Below are 14,804 nucleotides of genomic sequence, written 5' to 3' on the forward strand. Positions count from 1 at the left end.
TCACCTAATAATGTAGATGAAAATATAGCACAAATCTGCCATAAACATAGAGTTATAATGAGAACTTTATAGAAATCTATAGTAAATTCAGCACGTTTCAGCAAACTGTCATGAAAGCACATCACGGCGGGAGCTTTCTCACTCTTAAATTTCACTGGCATTTGCATCCTTTTGTGCAGATACCAGTTGTAATGTTACGTCTAAGTTATGTATCCAACTTATCTTATTAATATCATATGAGGTGTCATAGAATGGGCTTCAGTTTATTGGCATAAAGTCACTCTTCATCACAGGCAGCTATTCCTCTTAGATAGTTCTTTATTAATAACATTGCTGCATCATAATCATAATCTAACAGTGTTCTAATCACGTGTTCATGATTTCATAGACAAGCTTTCATGTCATATTTTATTTTTAACATTCATTTTCATAACAATCTTCAGATATTTTTATTATCTGCATGACAGCCGTGCCCCACCCCCCGCCCCCTGCACACGCCCCGCCCCCCGAGTACTTGACTACTCGTTTTTGAAACCTCTCGATGATTGAAATGAAAAAATGCCCATCTCTAACAGGAGACCATCCCAGCCTTGGACCAACACGTGGTTGCCTCTTGGCAGCTATGAGTTAGACGGCCATTTAAGATCGCACCCCAGCCCATGAAGGACGGTCAGTCATGGTAATCTTGTGACGGCAACACGCCCCAAGAGTGGGACCCTAGGCAAATCCGGGGTCTTCCACAGAGAAAGGGTATGAATGTATCCATGCGTAACCCTTATGACTCGCTGAGAGTTGTCCAAAGGGAAGCCTCTGCTCTTGAGTCACCAAAGAAATGGCTGCATATGTCCTGGCCTAGCCTGGTAGAAGCAAGGATTGATTGACATGAGCAGGAAGTAACACGCCTGCATTGTGATTGAGTCCTCATACTACTCCCAGAAAAGTTTTCTCTTAATTGGAGAAAGGATACTTTCTGAAGTTTTAATGTTCAACCTAAACACCCCAATTGAGCAAGAATGGCATCTTGATGTTGACTCACAAACTGTTTGAAGGTGCAAGGTGATATGGTCAGGCTGAAAGGACTACTCCATACTGTATGCTTTGCCCCCAAAGCAAACCCACAGAAGTAAGTCCTGTAACCATTAACTACCGGGGGACTAGTTTCAAGGGGAGTGGCCAACACTATCTAATGGAGACGACTGCCTTGACAAACTATAATGTCCCAGTACCCCCCTGTAAGAGGGGGTGGGTGCCACACTCTGGCAGCATTGCTGAGACAGGGTGAAAACCTGCTGGAGACTACTGCTCTCCGAAACACAGAAATGGTGGAGTTGACAAGACAGTCCCCTAAGGGCATCAGGAGGAAATGGATACATGACTTGTGGTGTAAAACATTCCTGCTGAGAGGGCACGGCCTCAATGCCCTGATCCCAGTGGCATCAATGCTCTTGCAAATAACTCTTACAGGTTAACCACTAAAGCTTCTCCCCAGTGACTATATTAACATAAAACAGCCAAAAACACAGGCAATCTGCTTGGTGGCACGGAGGGGTTGCGAAATTTTTAATCTGAACCTCCCAGAGTTAAATATCATCCATATTCATATATTGAACATTAACTCCTCAAAGATAAATGCAGCCAGTAAATCAACTAGACAAGATATTCAGCCTATCATCCAGACCGTGTTATATATGCTTATTCTGGGCAAGCAATAATCAGACACACAAATTGTAAAACAATCTGGGTGACAGGCTGAATATCCCATTAAAATAATCAAACATCTAAAACTACTCCAAGCCAGATGCCTGTTTCACCATATAATTACTGTACACAGAATTAAATGCAGCCAATAAATCAACCAGATAAGTTATACCACGATATGGAAGATGGCTAGAAGTGTAGCAGTATATATAACTATTTTATTTTTTCGGATCTAGATACAGGCAGAAAAATGTCCCATGTAAAAGAATGATGAGATCACTGCATGAAAACACATAATTCGTTTGCTGTCTCGGCAAACATGAGACACAAGCTGTGCAATCTAGTGCGCCTTCTACACGTCGTGACATTTCGAACACAGATCACTCCTTTGCATTGTCTTGTAGTTGCCTTTGCATTATATTGCAGTGTTTCTTGTTTCGCATTGTGAGCATCATCCCTAATTTTCAGATGACGAGGACATGGCAACACACATCTTAATTTTTTTCCATTTATGGATGGTAGACAAACTTATCTCCTGCCTATTTTCTTCTAACTCCTAATGAACGCACAAGACTTTCCACACAAACACAAACAAACAGCTTCCTGAAAACAAAGAAGCTGGTGACATGCATTTTAGGTTTAGGGCATAGAATATACAGTTTGTACATCATGTCTATGGAATTATTCAAAATTCTCCCTTCTGGCTAATGTAATCAATCTCTCTATATTTCTCCCACTTTTGGAAAGTCGTGGAAACATTATCATGGAGTTTGTCTTTTGCTATTGGAGCAAATAGGAATACAAAAATTATATATGCTGTCATATTCCATACCGTGTTTAATATACAGTTATAAGGAGAGGAATTTTGGACAAATACAGAGTTCTGTCATGAAACTCTAGATGGCGTAGGCTGATACTCAGTCTGCTTACAATCACATCATTCTCTATAGGGCACAGCTGATTAATTCCTGCTGTATCAGTAGCCAATGAGCTTGCTGCTCAGCCTTCAAATACTTGGTCAGTATTTGCTGTAGCTGTTGCAGCGCGCTTTCAGAAACCCTCCACCTTCCCCAGCTCCACCTGCATAGATCTGCTTTGGGTTATTAATGTATGCTATATTGTGCAGCAGCAGCATTTCTTACTTGCTCACAGCAGTGTGTTGTGTATGTATAAGTAGTAGCAAGTGCCATACAGTGTAGCAGATCTATTCTGCCAAGACTAAATATATCAACACTGTCATGCCCATTACCATGTCAAACACTCCTGGAGTTGTCATGACAGAAATGAGATTTCACTGTGTGTGCGATGCTACAGAAATGACAAAATGTACTGTTGTTTGTAGATTTTAAGGGAAGCCTGTATTGCTTTTGATCACTCTATTGCATTGTTTTTCCTATTTCAAAATACTTACAACCATATTTTTGATGTTTCATTCTTGCATAAATTTAATTATTTCTATTTCCATAATCTTCCATTTCTTTTTCTGATGTTATAGAGCTCTCATTCAGAGTGTGGATGTGTGGTGGCAGTCTTGAGATCCTGCCCTGCAGTCGCGTGGGCCACGTCTTCAGGAAACGCCATCCCTATGAGTTCCCAGAGGGCAATGCACTCACCTACATCAAGTAAATTGGCCTTTATAAGCTGTAATCATATGCTTTACAATGAAGTGTATGAATGGAGTGCCATTACATTTTCTGTGTGTGTTGTAGGAACACGCGGAGAGCTGCTGAGGTCTGGATGGATGAATATAAACAGTATTACTATGCTGCAAGACCTTCTGCGCAAGGCAAGGCCTTTGGGAGGTCAGACATTTCTGATAACGTTTATACACTGTGTTTTTATATAGATCTTGTTATGGTGACCTGGTGAAAGGTCTTTTTATGAGATTGTCATTATTATATTTACCTCTGATTCTAAAGTAATAGTTACATTGCTTACTCACTCTCATGTCAGTCAGCCAAACCTATATCAATTTCTTTCCTCTGTGTAACACAGATGGTAACATCTTAATTAACTGGTTTTATTCAAGTGAAAAATTTTATTTAACATCACTGAATCAATACTGTTACGTAACAGTCGGGATCATTAATATGTACGCCCCAATATTTGCATATGCCAGCTCATGTTAAAACATTAGACAAGGGCAGGATGTCTGGATGTGCACAGCTGAATCATCAGACTAGGTAAGCAAGCAAGGACAATAGCGAAAAATGGCAGATGGAGCAATAATAATTGCTAATGTACTGTTAAATGTGGTTAAAGTTACCATCGTTTATTACTGTATTCACAGAGACAAGACTGAATAAATCATGGGATAATTTTCATTTTTGGGTGAACTAACCCTTTAAGTATATTATTTCCCTAATAATTACTCTTTTTAAAAGTATGCTTAAGTGTACTTCTTTTTCACAACTTTCTGGAGCAACATGAGGGTGAGTTAGATGACTATTCCTTTAACCCGCTTCTGTCTCTCTACACAGTATTGCAGATCGGCTTGCACTAAGACGGAAGTTGAACTGTAACTCTTTCCGCTGGTATCTTGAGAATGTGTACCCTGAACTCAAGTGAGTCGCGTTCACTGGACTGTGTCTGGGCTCTGATGGGCTCATTGTATTTGGAGTGAAATGCCATTTAACTCTCTCAGATCTCTATTCTGAGTATATTTTGTCTCTATTGCTTGTGTTTGTCAGAATCCCAGAGCAGGAAGTGGTGTACAGTCTTCTGAAACAGGATGGATTGTGTCTGGAAAGTCACGGCACAGACAGTCTGGGTTTGGCTGAGTGTAAGACCACACCGAGCATTCCTGCCTCACAGGTGAAGCTTTAACAGTGTGTAAAAGTAGCATTTACTAAACATTTTCAGTAACTAAACCACATCAGTAGCATGTCATTTTTTAGTTTTCAAAATGGTCTTCCTGTAACAATTTTAAGTGTTTTTCCAGCAAGTAAGAGTGTGAAGTGACAAAACTAAGGTTAGGCATTGGCACTGATATCCTGATTTAATTCTGATTCCCAAGATCTTTGTTTTCTTTGTTAGAATGTCAACAGACCTGTTTCATTTCTTACATAATTGCCTCATTGATATGTGCATAATGTGCATTGTAATTGCCACATGCTCCATGTTCACATTATTTTCCATTTTATAATATGTACACTTTACCTGCATTACTCAATCATTTGTCTGTCTCTTTTTTAGAAGTGGACCCTGATTGAACCACAGATCCGTCAGCATGACCAGTGTTTGGCCATCACAGCCTTCACTGCAGGGTCGAAGGTCAGACTGGAGCCCTGCAATGCCAAAGAGTCCAGACAGGTGGGTGTATGTGTAACTGACAAATGGGCAGTTAGAGTTTTGATGACCCTCTGAGAATGAATCGCATGTATGTTTGATGTCTGCGTGTTTTTCATGACTATTATGCTCTATTCCGACAGCACTCGTGTTCTCTCTGGAAGTTATGTAAATTTAAGTGATTTTCTGTTGCCATTTCAGGTTGAATGTTCAGCACTATTCATCTTTGTCATAGTATCTTCCTCTCTCATTCTCTGAGTCAAAATAGCTGCATTTTTTCTTTTGCTCTTTGTATATAAATCTTCTGCCGTCAATCTGAAACACAACAGACAGGCTTAGAGCCACAAGCAAATAACTTCCCATAAGCCCACGGCATATGGTTCCACTAAAAGCTTAGCTGGCTTAGCTGGTTTGGCTTTTATCTTTTTTCTTTTCCATCTTTCATCAGCCTGACCTCCGCTCCTGTCCACTCATTCATGCTCGGCTCATATGTGATGTCTCCTGAAGTCAGAACATCCCTCACAAACAGATCAAATTCCATATAGAGAAGATTTGCTGCTGTACTCTTTGCCTTTACTACTAGAAATATTTATGGAGATACAATATAAAAACCACCCTGTACAGCTATGATCAGCTGTTCGGCTGAGAATTTGATGTTTTGCTACAGAAAGGCCATAGCTGATTGGTTGGTTTTTGTCACAATATCTCAATGAACACAAAAACAATTTCCAAAATGTTGACAAGACCAAGTTTTATGTAACATCTGTTCAACTTATAACATGAAAGTAAAGTTAATAATATAACTTAGAGAACAAAATGTTCAGTTTTTTCTCAAATTAGGGTGATGCAAAAATGAGTACACCCCACTGAAAGTCTCTGGAGCAAAGCTAAATTTTAGACTACAAATGTCTAATTTAACAAGAATTCAACCACAGGTGAGTCTAATTATTCATTACACAGGTGTCCAGCAGACAGCTGACTATAAAAGGATGTTAAAACCCCATTTCATGCTGTCAGCAATGGCACCACATGGAAGAGAAATGTCACAAGAAAATAATTTCTTTACACCAGAAAGGTGAAGGCTACAAGAAGATTGGCAAAGATTTACTTATCAGTCAGAATACTGTAGCAAAAGTGGGATGAAAAATGAAAAAAGATGGAACTGCAACCATCTCACAGAGACGTCCAGGTGGTCCATGCTGACAAAGATAAAGACTACTGGGACTCTATACTCTGGAGTGATGAGACCAAGATAAATGTTTTTGGAACTGATGGCTTCAAAACTGTATGGCGTCGCAAAGGTGAGGAATACAAAGAAAAAAGCATGGTGCCTACAGTGAAACATGATGGTGTCAGTGTCCTTATGTGGGGCTGCATGAGTGCTGCTGGTGTCTGGAGCTGCATTTCATTGATGGCATCATGAATTCACACATGTTCTGCTCTATACTGAAAGAGAAGATGCTACCATCATTCTGTGCCCTTGGTCGTCATGCACTTTTCCAACATGACAATGATCCTAAACACACATCTAAGGCCACTGTTGGATTTCTGAAGAAGAACAGGGTGAAAGTGATTCAGTGGCTCCTGATCTGAACCCAATCGAACACCTATGGGGAATTCTGAAGAGACAAGTTGAGCATCACTCTCCATCCAGCATCCAGTCTCTAAAAGAGCTCATTCTTGAAGAATGGAAAAAGATAGATGTTGCAAAACTTGTTCATTCTATGCCTAGAAGACTTGGTGCTGTCATTACAAATCATGGAGGCCATACAAAGTACTAGATGTAGTAGTTTTTGTTGTGAGGTGTACTCATTTTTGCATCACCCTAATTTGAGTAAAACTGAAAAATGTGTAATCTAAGTTATATTATTAACCTTACTTTCATGTTCTAAGTTAAACAGATGTTACAGTATATTAAACTTAGTCTTGTCAACATTTTGGAAATTGAGATTAAAATGAGATTAAAATGTTACTTTTCAAAGGGGGTGTACTCATTTACGCTGAGTACTTTAAGTTTGCGACTGTTGATAGGAACTATGGTTTTGGGAAATGCTAACAACAGAACGTGCGACCATATTTGGCTAAAGATGCTTTTGGAAAGTGCACCTCAGGGCGTTACTGACAGACTAGGAAGAGAGGAGCTGCAACATTGTCAAATGTGTGAAAAAATAAGGTGTTTTTTGAAAATTCAAGCATGAAAAGCTATTCTAGTTGAGCCTAAAACAAAATCAAGACTTTGTAAAAAGGCATAATATGTCCTCTTTAATGTAATACAAAAAGGATTATACACAATGTTGCTAATGCCATAGTCTCATGTGTACTGAGTAAAGCAGGGATATTATTAACTAAATCACTATCAATATATATCAATATCAGTAGTATATCAATGATTCCAAAGTAACACTGACTCACAGTAGTGAGGACAATTGTTTATGTGGCTTGAAGTGGCTGAATATGTAGAGAGTCTACAATCAGCTATAGGACCCTATCATGCAGCCGGTGCAATGCGACGGCAAAGTGTTTTTTGCTAGTTTCAGCCAGACGCAGTTATCATTTTCATGTCCAGCGCCCACATTGTTTAAATAGCAAATGCACTCTCACCCATCTGCTTATTATACCCACAGGGACGTGCAGCAGCAAAATGCCTAAGTCATAATGGATATTCATTGCATGTATCAGAATTACCTATTTACAGTAATGATGAATGAAATTGTCTAATTATTTGACCAATCGTGGTAATACACACATGTATTTAAACCGACTCTTTAGGTTGAGGGTGTCTATATTCCTCCAGGTAAATACAAACCCGATTCCAAAAAAGTTGGGACACTGTACAAATTGTGAATAAAAAAGTAATGCAATAATTTACAAATCTCATAAACTTATATTTTATTCACAATAGAATATAGATAACATATCAAATGTTGAAAGTGAGACATTTTGAAATGTCATGCTAAATATTGGTGCATTTTGGATTTCATGAGAGCTACACATTCCAAAAAAGTTGGGACAGGTAGCAATAAGAGGCCGGAAAAGTTAAATGTACATATAAGGAACAGCTGGAGGACCAATTTGCAACTTATTAGGTCAATTGGCAACATGATTGAGTATAAAAAGAGCCTCTCAGAGTGGCAGTGTCTCTCAGAATTCAAGATGGGCAGAGGATCACCAATTCCCCCAATGCTGTGGCAAAAAAATAGTGGAGCAATATCAGAAGAGTTTTTTCTCAGAGAAAAATTGCAAAGAGTTTGAAGTTATCATCATCTACATGCATAATTTCATCCAAAGATTCAGAGAATCTGGAATAATCTCTGTGCATAAGGGTCAAGGCCGGAAAACCATACTGGAAGCCCTGTGATCTTCAGGCCCTTAGACGGCACTGCATCACATACAGGAATGCTACTGTAATGGAAATCACAACATGGGCTCAGGAATACTTCCAGTGAACACAATCCACCGTGCCGTTCGCCGTTGCCGGCTAAAACTCTATAGGTCAAAAAAGAAGCCATATCTAAACATGATCCAGAAGCGCAGGCGTTTTCTCTGTGCCAAGGCTCATTTAAAATGGACTGTGGCAAAATGGAAAACTGTTCTGTGGTCAGACGAATAAAAATGTGAAGTTCTTTTTGGAAAACTGGGACACCATGTCATCCGGACTAAAGAGGACAAGGACAACCCAAGTTGTTATCAGCGTTCAGTTCAGAAGCCTGCATCTCTGATGGTATGGGGTTGCATGAGTGCGAGTGACATGGGCAGATTACACATCTGGAAAGGCACCATCAATGCTGAAAGGTATATCCAAGTTCTAGAACAAGAAAACCATAGAAAACATTTGGCACATCATAAAGAGGAAGATGCAACAAAGAAGACTTAAGACAGTTGAGCAACTAGAAGCCTGTATTAGACAAGAATGGGACAACATTCCTATTCCTAAACTTGAGCAACTTGTCTCCTCAGTCCCCAGATGTTTGCAGACTGTTATAAAAAGAAGGGGGGATGCCACACAGTGATAAACATGGCCTTGTCCCAACTTTTTTGAGATGTGTTGATGCCATGAAATTTAAAATCAACTTATTATTCCCTTAAAATGGTACATTTTCTCAGTTTAAACATTTGATATGTCATCTATGTTGTATTCTGAATAAAATATTGAAATTTGAAACTTCCACATCATTGCATTCTGTTTTTATTCACAATTTGTACAGTGTCCCAACTTTTTTGGAATCGGGTTTGTAGCAAATTCGCCATGGCACGAGCACAACTGAATTTTAAGGGGAATGGGAGATGACACTCTGATTGGTTTATTGCATGTTACGCCCAAAACACACCCATGATTCATTAAGAGAATAGGGACAACCCTTTTGGACCATGCGCCTGGCACACCAACCATGTTTTTCGTCGTTAAACTAGCAAAAGTGGATTCGGACACGCCCTAACCTAACGCCACCTGTGCCATGCGCTTCAGACCATGTGCTTAGATCGTTAAAATAGGGCCCATAAAGTTAATTTCAGCGAGGATGCAGCCTATATAGGCAGTAGTCAGAAAGCTGGATCACTAGGGTTTGGAACAGAGCTACTCTGCACTAAGATCATTGCTCTCCTGAATGAAACCTGCCATGCTGCTAGCAAACACATACACACACAGGATATTACAGTATGCCTTCTGAATTCAAACTCTGACCTCACTCTAAACCAGTGACACGTAATGTGACATGCCCTTGGCTAAAACATTTTGCTGCTTTCATTTCATTGTAAGGTTGCTTTGCAGCATTGTTAGAAATATGTTTCATATTGTGTTTCTCTGTGTTTAGTTAAATGTGATATTTCACAGTCATGCTATTTCCTGTATTTTTTGTCACAGTTCAGACTGTAACATTTCTGCATATAATATACAGTATACCACGTAGTATTATATGAAAATAATATGTGAAATATTACACAAGGAGAATAATTTCAAACTGCTAAATTTATGTCATGTGGCCTGACTACAGACTTAATTTCTGAAAGAAATATAGTTATTTTGCATTTTCATGTGCTTTTTGATAAATATGGTAGGTTTTCCAGGTTATATCCTAAAAATCCACATAATGCTCAAAGCTTTGGAGCAAACCAAAATATGGTCCCAAAGTAGTTCACTTTGATGTTTGTCCAACGTTTAAAAATCACACAAATTAGGGTTTTAAACTCTATTCAGACATGTCACAAATTTTGGTAGCAGAGTTGCAAAAATTAGTTTGACCTTCTGAGGTAACAGTCAACCATTTCTGAAGAAATCTCCTTTCACTGATTATTTCATGAACAAGAAGAAAAAAATTATTCTTAGACGTTCAAAATGATTTATGATTTGTTGGAATCAGGCAAAAAATCACTGAGCTACACCTGTTTGAAGTCGATAAAGTCAATTTTGAGAAAAAATTTCAAAACAAAATCACCTAGCAACCATACCTTAAAATCCTGGTAATACCTACCAAATTTGGCACAAACTAAGTCAAAACCATACTGCTCAAAAAAATTAAAGGAACACTTTAAAAACACATCATATCTCAATGGGGAAAATTATCATGCTGGACATCTATACTGATATAGTCTGGATAATGTGTAAGGAATGAAAGGATGCCACATTGTTTGATGGAAATGAAAATTATCAACCTACAGAGGACTGAATTTAAAGACACCCCGAAAATCAAAGTGAAAAACTGATGCAGCAGGCTAGTCCATCTTGCTGAAATTTCATTGCAGCAACTCAAAATGGTACTCAGTAGTTTGTATGGCCCCCACGTGCTTGTATACATGGCTGACAATGTCGGGGCATGCTCTTAATGAGACGACGGATGGTGTCCTGGGGTATTTCCTCCCAGATCTGGACCAGGGTAGGGTTGCACCAGCCGTTCGTAAATTCTTTCTTAAATTGGAACGTAAAGTCCTCACTAGTTGCTTAGTAACTACTAGCTAGTTTGTAACTAAATCTGAACTTTATTCGGTTGCACCATTTGTTTTTAAGGCAGAACGTAGCTAATAGCTCGTAAGGTCTCCGTAAAGTAATGCGTAGTCGCATTATATGACGTTTATCCTCAGTGATCCTTCAAATACAGGAGCAGAAGTTGTTGAAATTATGTGAATTTTAGCTTATCCTTCATTCTGACTTATTTTGCCTCACGTAGCTAACAGTAAAAATAAGTTTCCATTAAATATAATAGCCTATTACTTAATCATAAACGTTTTTATATGTAAATAACATTGTATCAAAATGTATTTGAAACGAAATTAATAAGGATCAATAAACAAATACTCATACAAAAAAAAGATTGATTCTGACTGATTTTATTTGACATGCACAACACGGAGTGATAGGACCGATGCACACATCGCGGCGCGCTTAACGGGTTCGTATTGACGAGTGGCTAACAAAGTATTTTTTCACACAATGTTCTCTTTCTTAAAATGTAAGAGCGTGTAAATATCAGCAGCATCATATATGTGTAAGGAATGAAGTCTGTCAGGTAAAACAAGAGCTTATTGATGCAGTTCAGTTAGTCTACTATTTTATTTCAATCGTTACTCCTAATAGGAGGCTTCCGTAAATATTTAGTGTATACGTAGAGTTACGCTTCAACTAAGTTTAATGGTGCAATACAAATATATTTAGTAGTGCGTAAGTTGTAACTTAGTGCCCATTTACGTGAAAACTAGTCTACATTGTAATTTGCGCACAGTTGGTGCAACCGGCCCCAGGGCATCAGTGAGCTCCTGGACAGTCTGAGGTGCAACCTGGCGGCATCAGATGGACCGAAACATAATGTCTCAGAGGTGTTTTATTGGATTTAGGTCAGGTGAGTGTGGAGGCCATTCAATGGTATCAATTCCTTCATCCTTTGTTGTGCACCAGAAGGAACCCAGGACCCTCTGTACCAGTGTAGGGTCTGACAATGGATCCAAGGATTTCATCCCGATACCTAATGGCAGTCAGGGTGCCATTGTCTAGCCTGTAGAGGTCTGTGCGTCCCTAATGTTCTCCACGGCTTCTCCAGACCATTTCATGTCTGTCACATGTGCTCAGGGTGAACCTGCTCTCATCTGTGAAAAGCACAGGGTGCCAGTGGCGGACCTGTCCATTCTGGTGTTCATTGGTAAATGCCAATCGAGCTCCACGGTGCCGGGCAGTGAGCACAGGGCACACTAGAGGACGTTGGGCCCTCAGGCCACCCTCATGAAGTCTGTTTCTGATTGTTTGGTCAGAGACATTCACACCAGTGGCCTGCTGGAGGTCATTTTGTAGGGCTCTGGCAGTGCTCATCCTGTTCCTCCTTGCACAAAGGAGCAGATACCGGTCCTGCTGATGGGTTAAGGCCCTTCTACAGCCCTGTCCAGCTCTCCTGGAGTAACTGCCTGTCTCCTGGAATATCCTCCATGCGCTCGAGACTGTGCTGGGAGACACAGCAAACCTTCTGGCGATGGCACTTATTGATGTGCCATCCTGGAGGAGTTGGACTGCCTGTGCAACCTCTGTAGGGTCCAGGTATCACCTGATGCTACCTGTAGTGACACTGACCGTAGCCAAAGGCAGAACTAGTAAAAACAGTCAGAAAAGATGAGCAGGGAAAAATGTCAGTGGCCTCCACCTGTAAAACCATTCCTGTCTCATTGTTGCCCATCTAGTGCACCTGTTGTTAATTTCATTAACACCAAAGCTGCTGAAACTGATCAACAACCCCCTGAACTGAACTGAACCGATCAGATCAATATCCCAGGAGTTTAACTGATGCTATCATATGATTAAAAAGTGTTCCTTTCATTTTTTTGAGCAGTGAATATATATAAATATATGTAACATTTTTTCCATGATTCCACAATTGTCTGAATAACATTAATGAAACAGACAGCCATATTATTATTATACATTACCACATAAACATATGTTTTTCCACAACAGTTGATACTTTTATATGTTTAATTGCTATTTGGAGCATTGGGGTCACTACACAAGGTCTTAATGAACACCTTTTTGTGAAAACCTCAAATTCAACAAAAATTTTTCACTTTTGCCTGTCGCTCAAAATTAGCCTGTGCGCATTCTGACTCATTTTGCCAGCACGGGTCACATATTTTAATGAGCAACGTTTTGGTCAGTTGAACTTCCTCATGCTTACCAGTTCTTAAAAGAACCATTTTTTTCCCCGTTAGTGTGAAGAACATTTTAATAATCTAAAGAAGCTTTTGTGGAATGGAAAGATTCCATGGATGTTAAAGGTTCTTCATGGAACCATTGATGCCAATAATGAACTTTTATTTTTAAGAGTGTGTTCTGTACTTAATTTGTGGAAGGTGTCGTCTGTGGCATGTGTTTGTATGTGTTACTGGTTCAGTATAATAACAACAAACTTTCTTCTCTAGAAATGGAAGCCCCGAGGGCCGGCATTGCAGCATATGATCAGCGGCTTGTGTCTGGATAGCCAGCCCCCTTCAGGCCCACCAGTCATCACACAGTGCCGCCCCCAGGTGGCCAGCCAATCCTGGGAGCCGCAGCTGGTCACCTGACTTGGAGAGCTCACAGGGAAGGCGGGGAGAGGGGAGGAGTTTAGTGAGGTTGCTGAGCTCGAGGTGCTGTAGGAGCCAGAGGAAAACGTTTGCACACTGTTTTAGTTGAAGGTGCTGCTCTCAAACGAATCCAACATGACCATGTCCAAAACATCTGACCTCATATATTCATTGTGGAATAGCTGGAGAGGGAAAAGCAACATTTTGCCTGCCAAATCCAAGCCTGAATGGCTGCGCTCAGAGCTTTCACTGTCCAGTGTTCTGGTTTTCTCAGATACAGTCACTCTTTCAGACATGGCCATGAAGTTCACACAGCATGGTTTTTTGTCATTTGACAGGAGTGCGTGGTGACATCTTGGCTTATTTTTCTGAATGTTTTGTTAAGGTCTCAAACGCGAGAAAATAGATATGTATATAAATGCCTTTTACTACCTTTCAGACCCATGACCTGTATATTCCCTCATTCTCACAAAGACTGTGTTTTTTGCAGCATAGGCTTCAATAGCTGTACTCATGAAGGTCTGAATTGTTTTTCTTTTCCCTTATCACTGTGGAAGGTTATCCGGTTGATTTGTTCAGTATTAGTTTGGGATGAAGTGCAATGCCTTGAGATGAATCTGCATATACCATGGAAACTCGTTCAGTGACAGAAAGGCTTTAAGACTCGGAGAGGTTTATCCTAAACAACAGTCAAAGATTAGCAGTACCGCGCTGGCTTACTAGACCCGCGTTGAAGATGTTGGAAAAATAAAGACAGAAATGGCTCCAGAAAGATACACTAAACCCAAGGCTAACATTACAATGAAATAACCAAATGTTATATCAAACAAGCATCGAGATGTCAACTCAAATGAGGTGTAACGCGCTTTTAATGAGCTATTATTCTGCATGGTACTGTACATCAGCACAATGAAAAGGCATTTGCTAACATCTAAAGCCCAAAGACTGTTTTTCCTCTGTCGCATTTGTTTGCCTTTTGACACTTTGTATTTACTTGAAGCATTTTTCATTTTGAACATGTGCTAGAAAGCAGTTATGTTGTTTGAAAAATAAAGACTACCACCAAAAAACAAACAATCCAAAAAAAAAAAAAAAAAAAAAATCTTGAGTCTGTCTTTGTATGCTACAGTAGAAATAATCACACACACATACAAAACAACACACATACACAACACTGTTATTGCATATTGACATAAGCATAACACAGAGATAGACATTTAAAATGAAACCTCATTTTGTCAAATATACAATATGTAATTAAAATGTAACAAAAGTAGTACATG

At 39.6% G+C, this 14,804-nt stretch overlaps 1 protein-coding gene across 1 annotated transcript in view; it reads left to right on the forward strand.

Moving 5' to 3' along the window:
- Window positions 1-14,590, forward strand: part of galnt16 (UDP-N-acetyl-alpha-D-galactosamine:polypeptide N-acetylgalactosaminyltransferase 16) — a 77,420-nt gene extending 62,830 nt beyond the window's left edge. The window contains exons 10-15 of the mRNA XM_067367351.1: window positions 3,194-3,320; window positions 3,408-3,500; window positions 4,179-4,262; window positions 4,389-4,512; window positions 4,894-5,010; window positions 13,378-14,590. Of these exons, the coding sequence (XP_067223452.1) occupies window positions 3,194-3,320; window positions 3,408-3,500; window positions 4,179-4,262; window positions 4,389-4,512; window positions 4,894-5,010; window positions 13,378-13,521 (689 nt within the window). The 3' untranslated portion in view covers window positions 13,522-14,590. The remainder of the gene's footprint in view (window positions 1-3,193; window positions 3,321-3,407; window positions 3,501-4,178; window positions 4,263-4,388; window positions 4,513-4,893; window positions 5,011-13,377) is intronic.
- Window positions 14,591-14,804: the final 214 nt, after the last annotated feature.

Source organism: Chanodichthys erythropterus, chromosome 18 (genome assembly GCF_024489055.1).
Source record: "Chanodichthys erythropterus isolate Z2021 chromosome 18, ASM2448905v1, whole genome shotgun sequence".
NCBI classification, from domain to species: Eukaryota; Metazoa; Chordata; class Actinopteri; order Cypriniformes; family Xenocyprididae; genus Chanodichthys; species Chanodichthys erythropterus.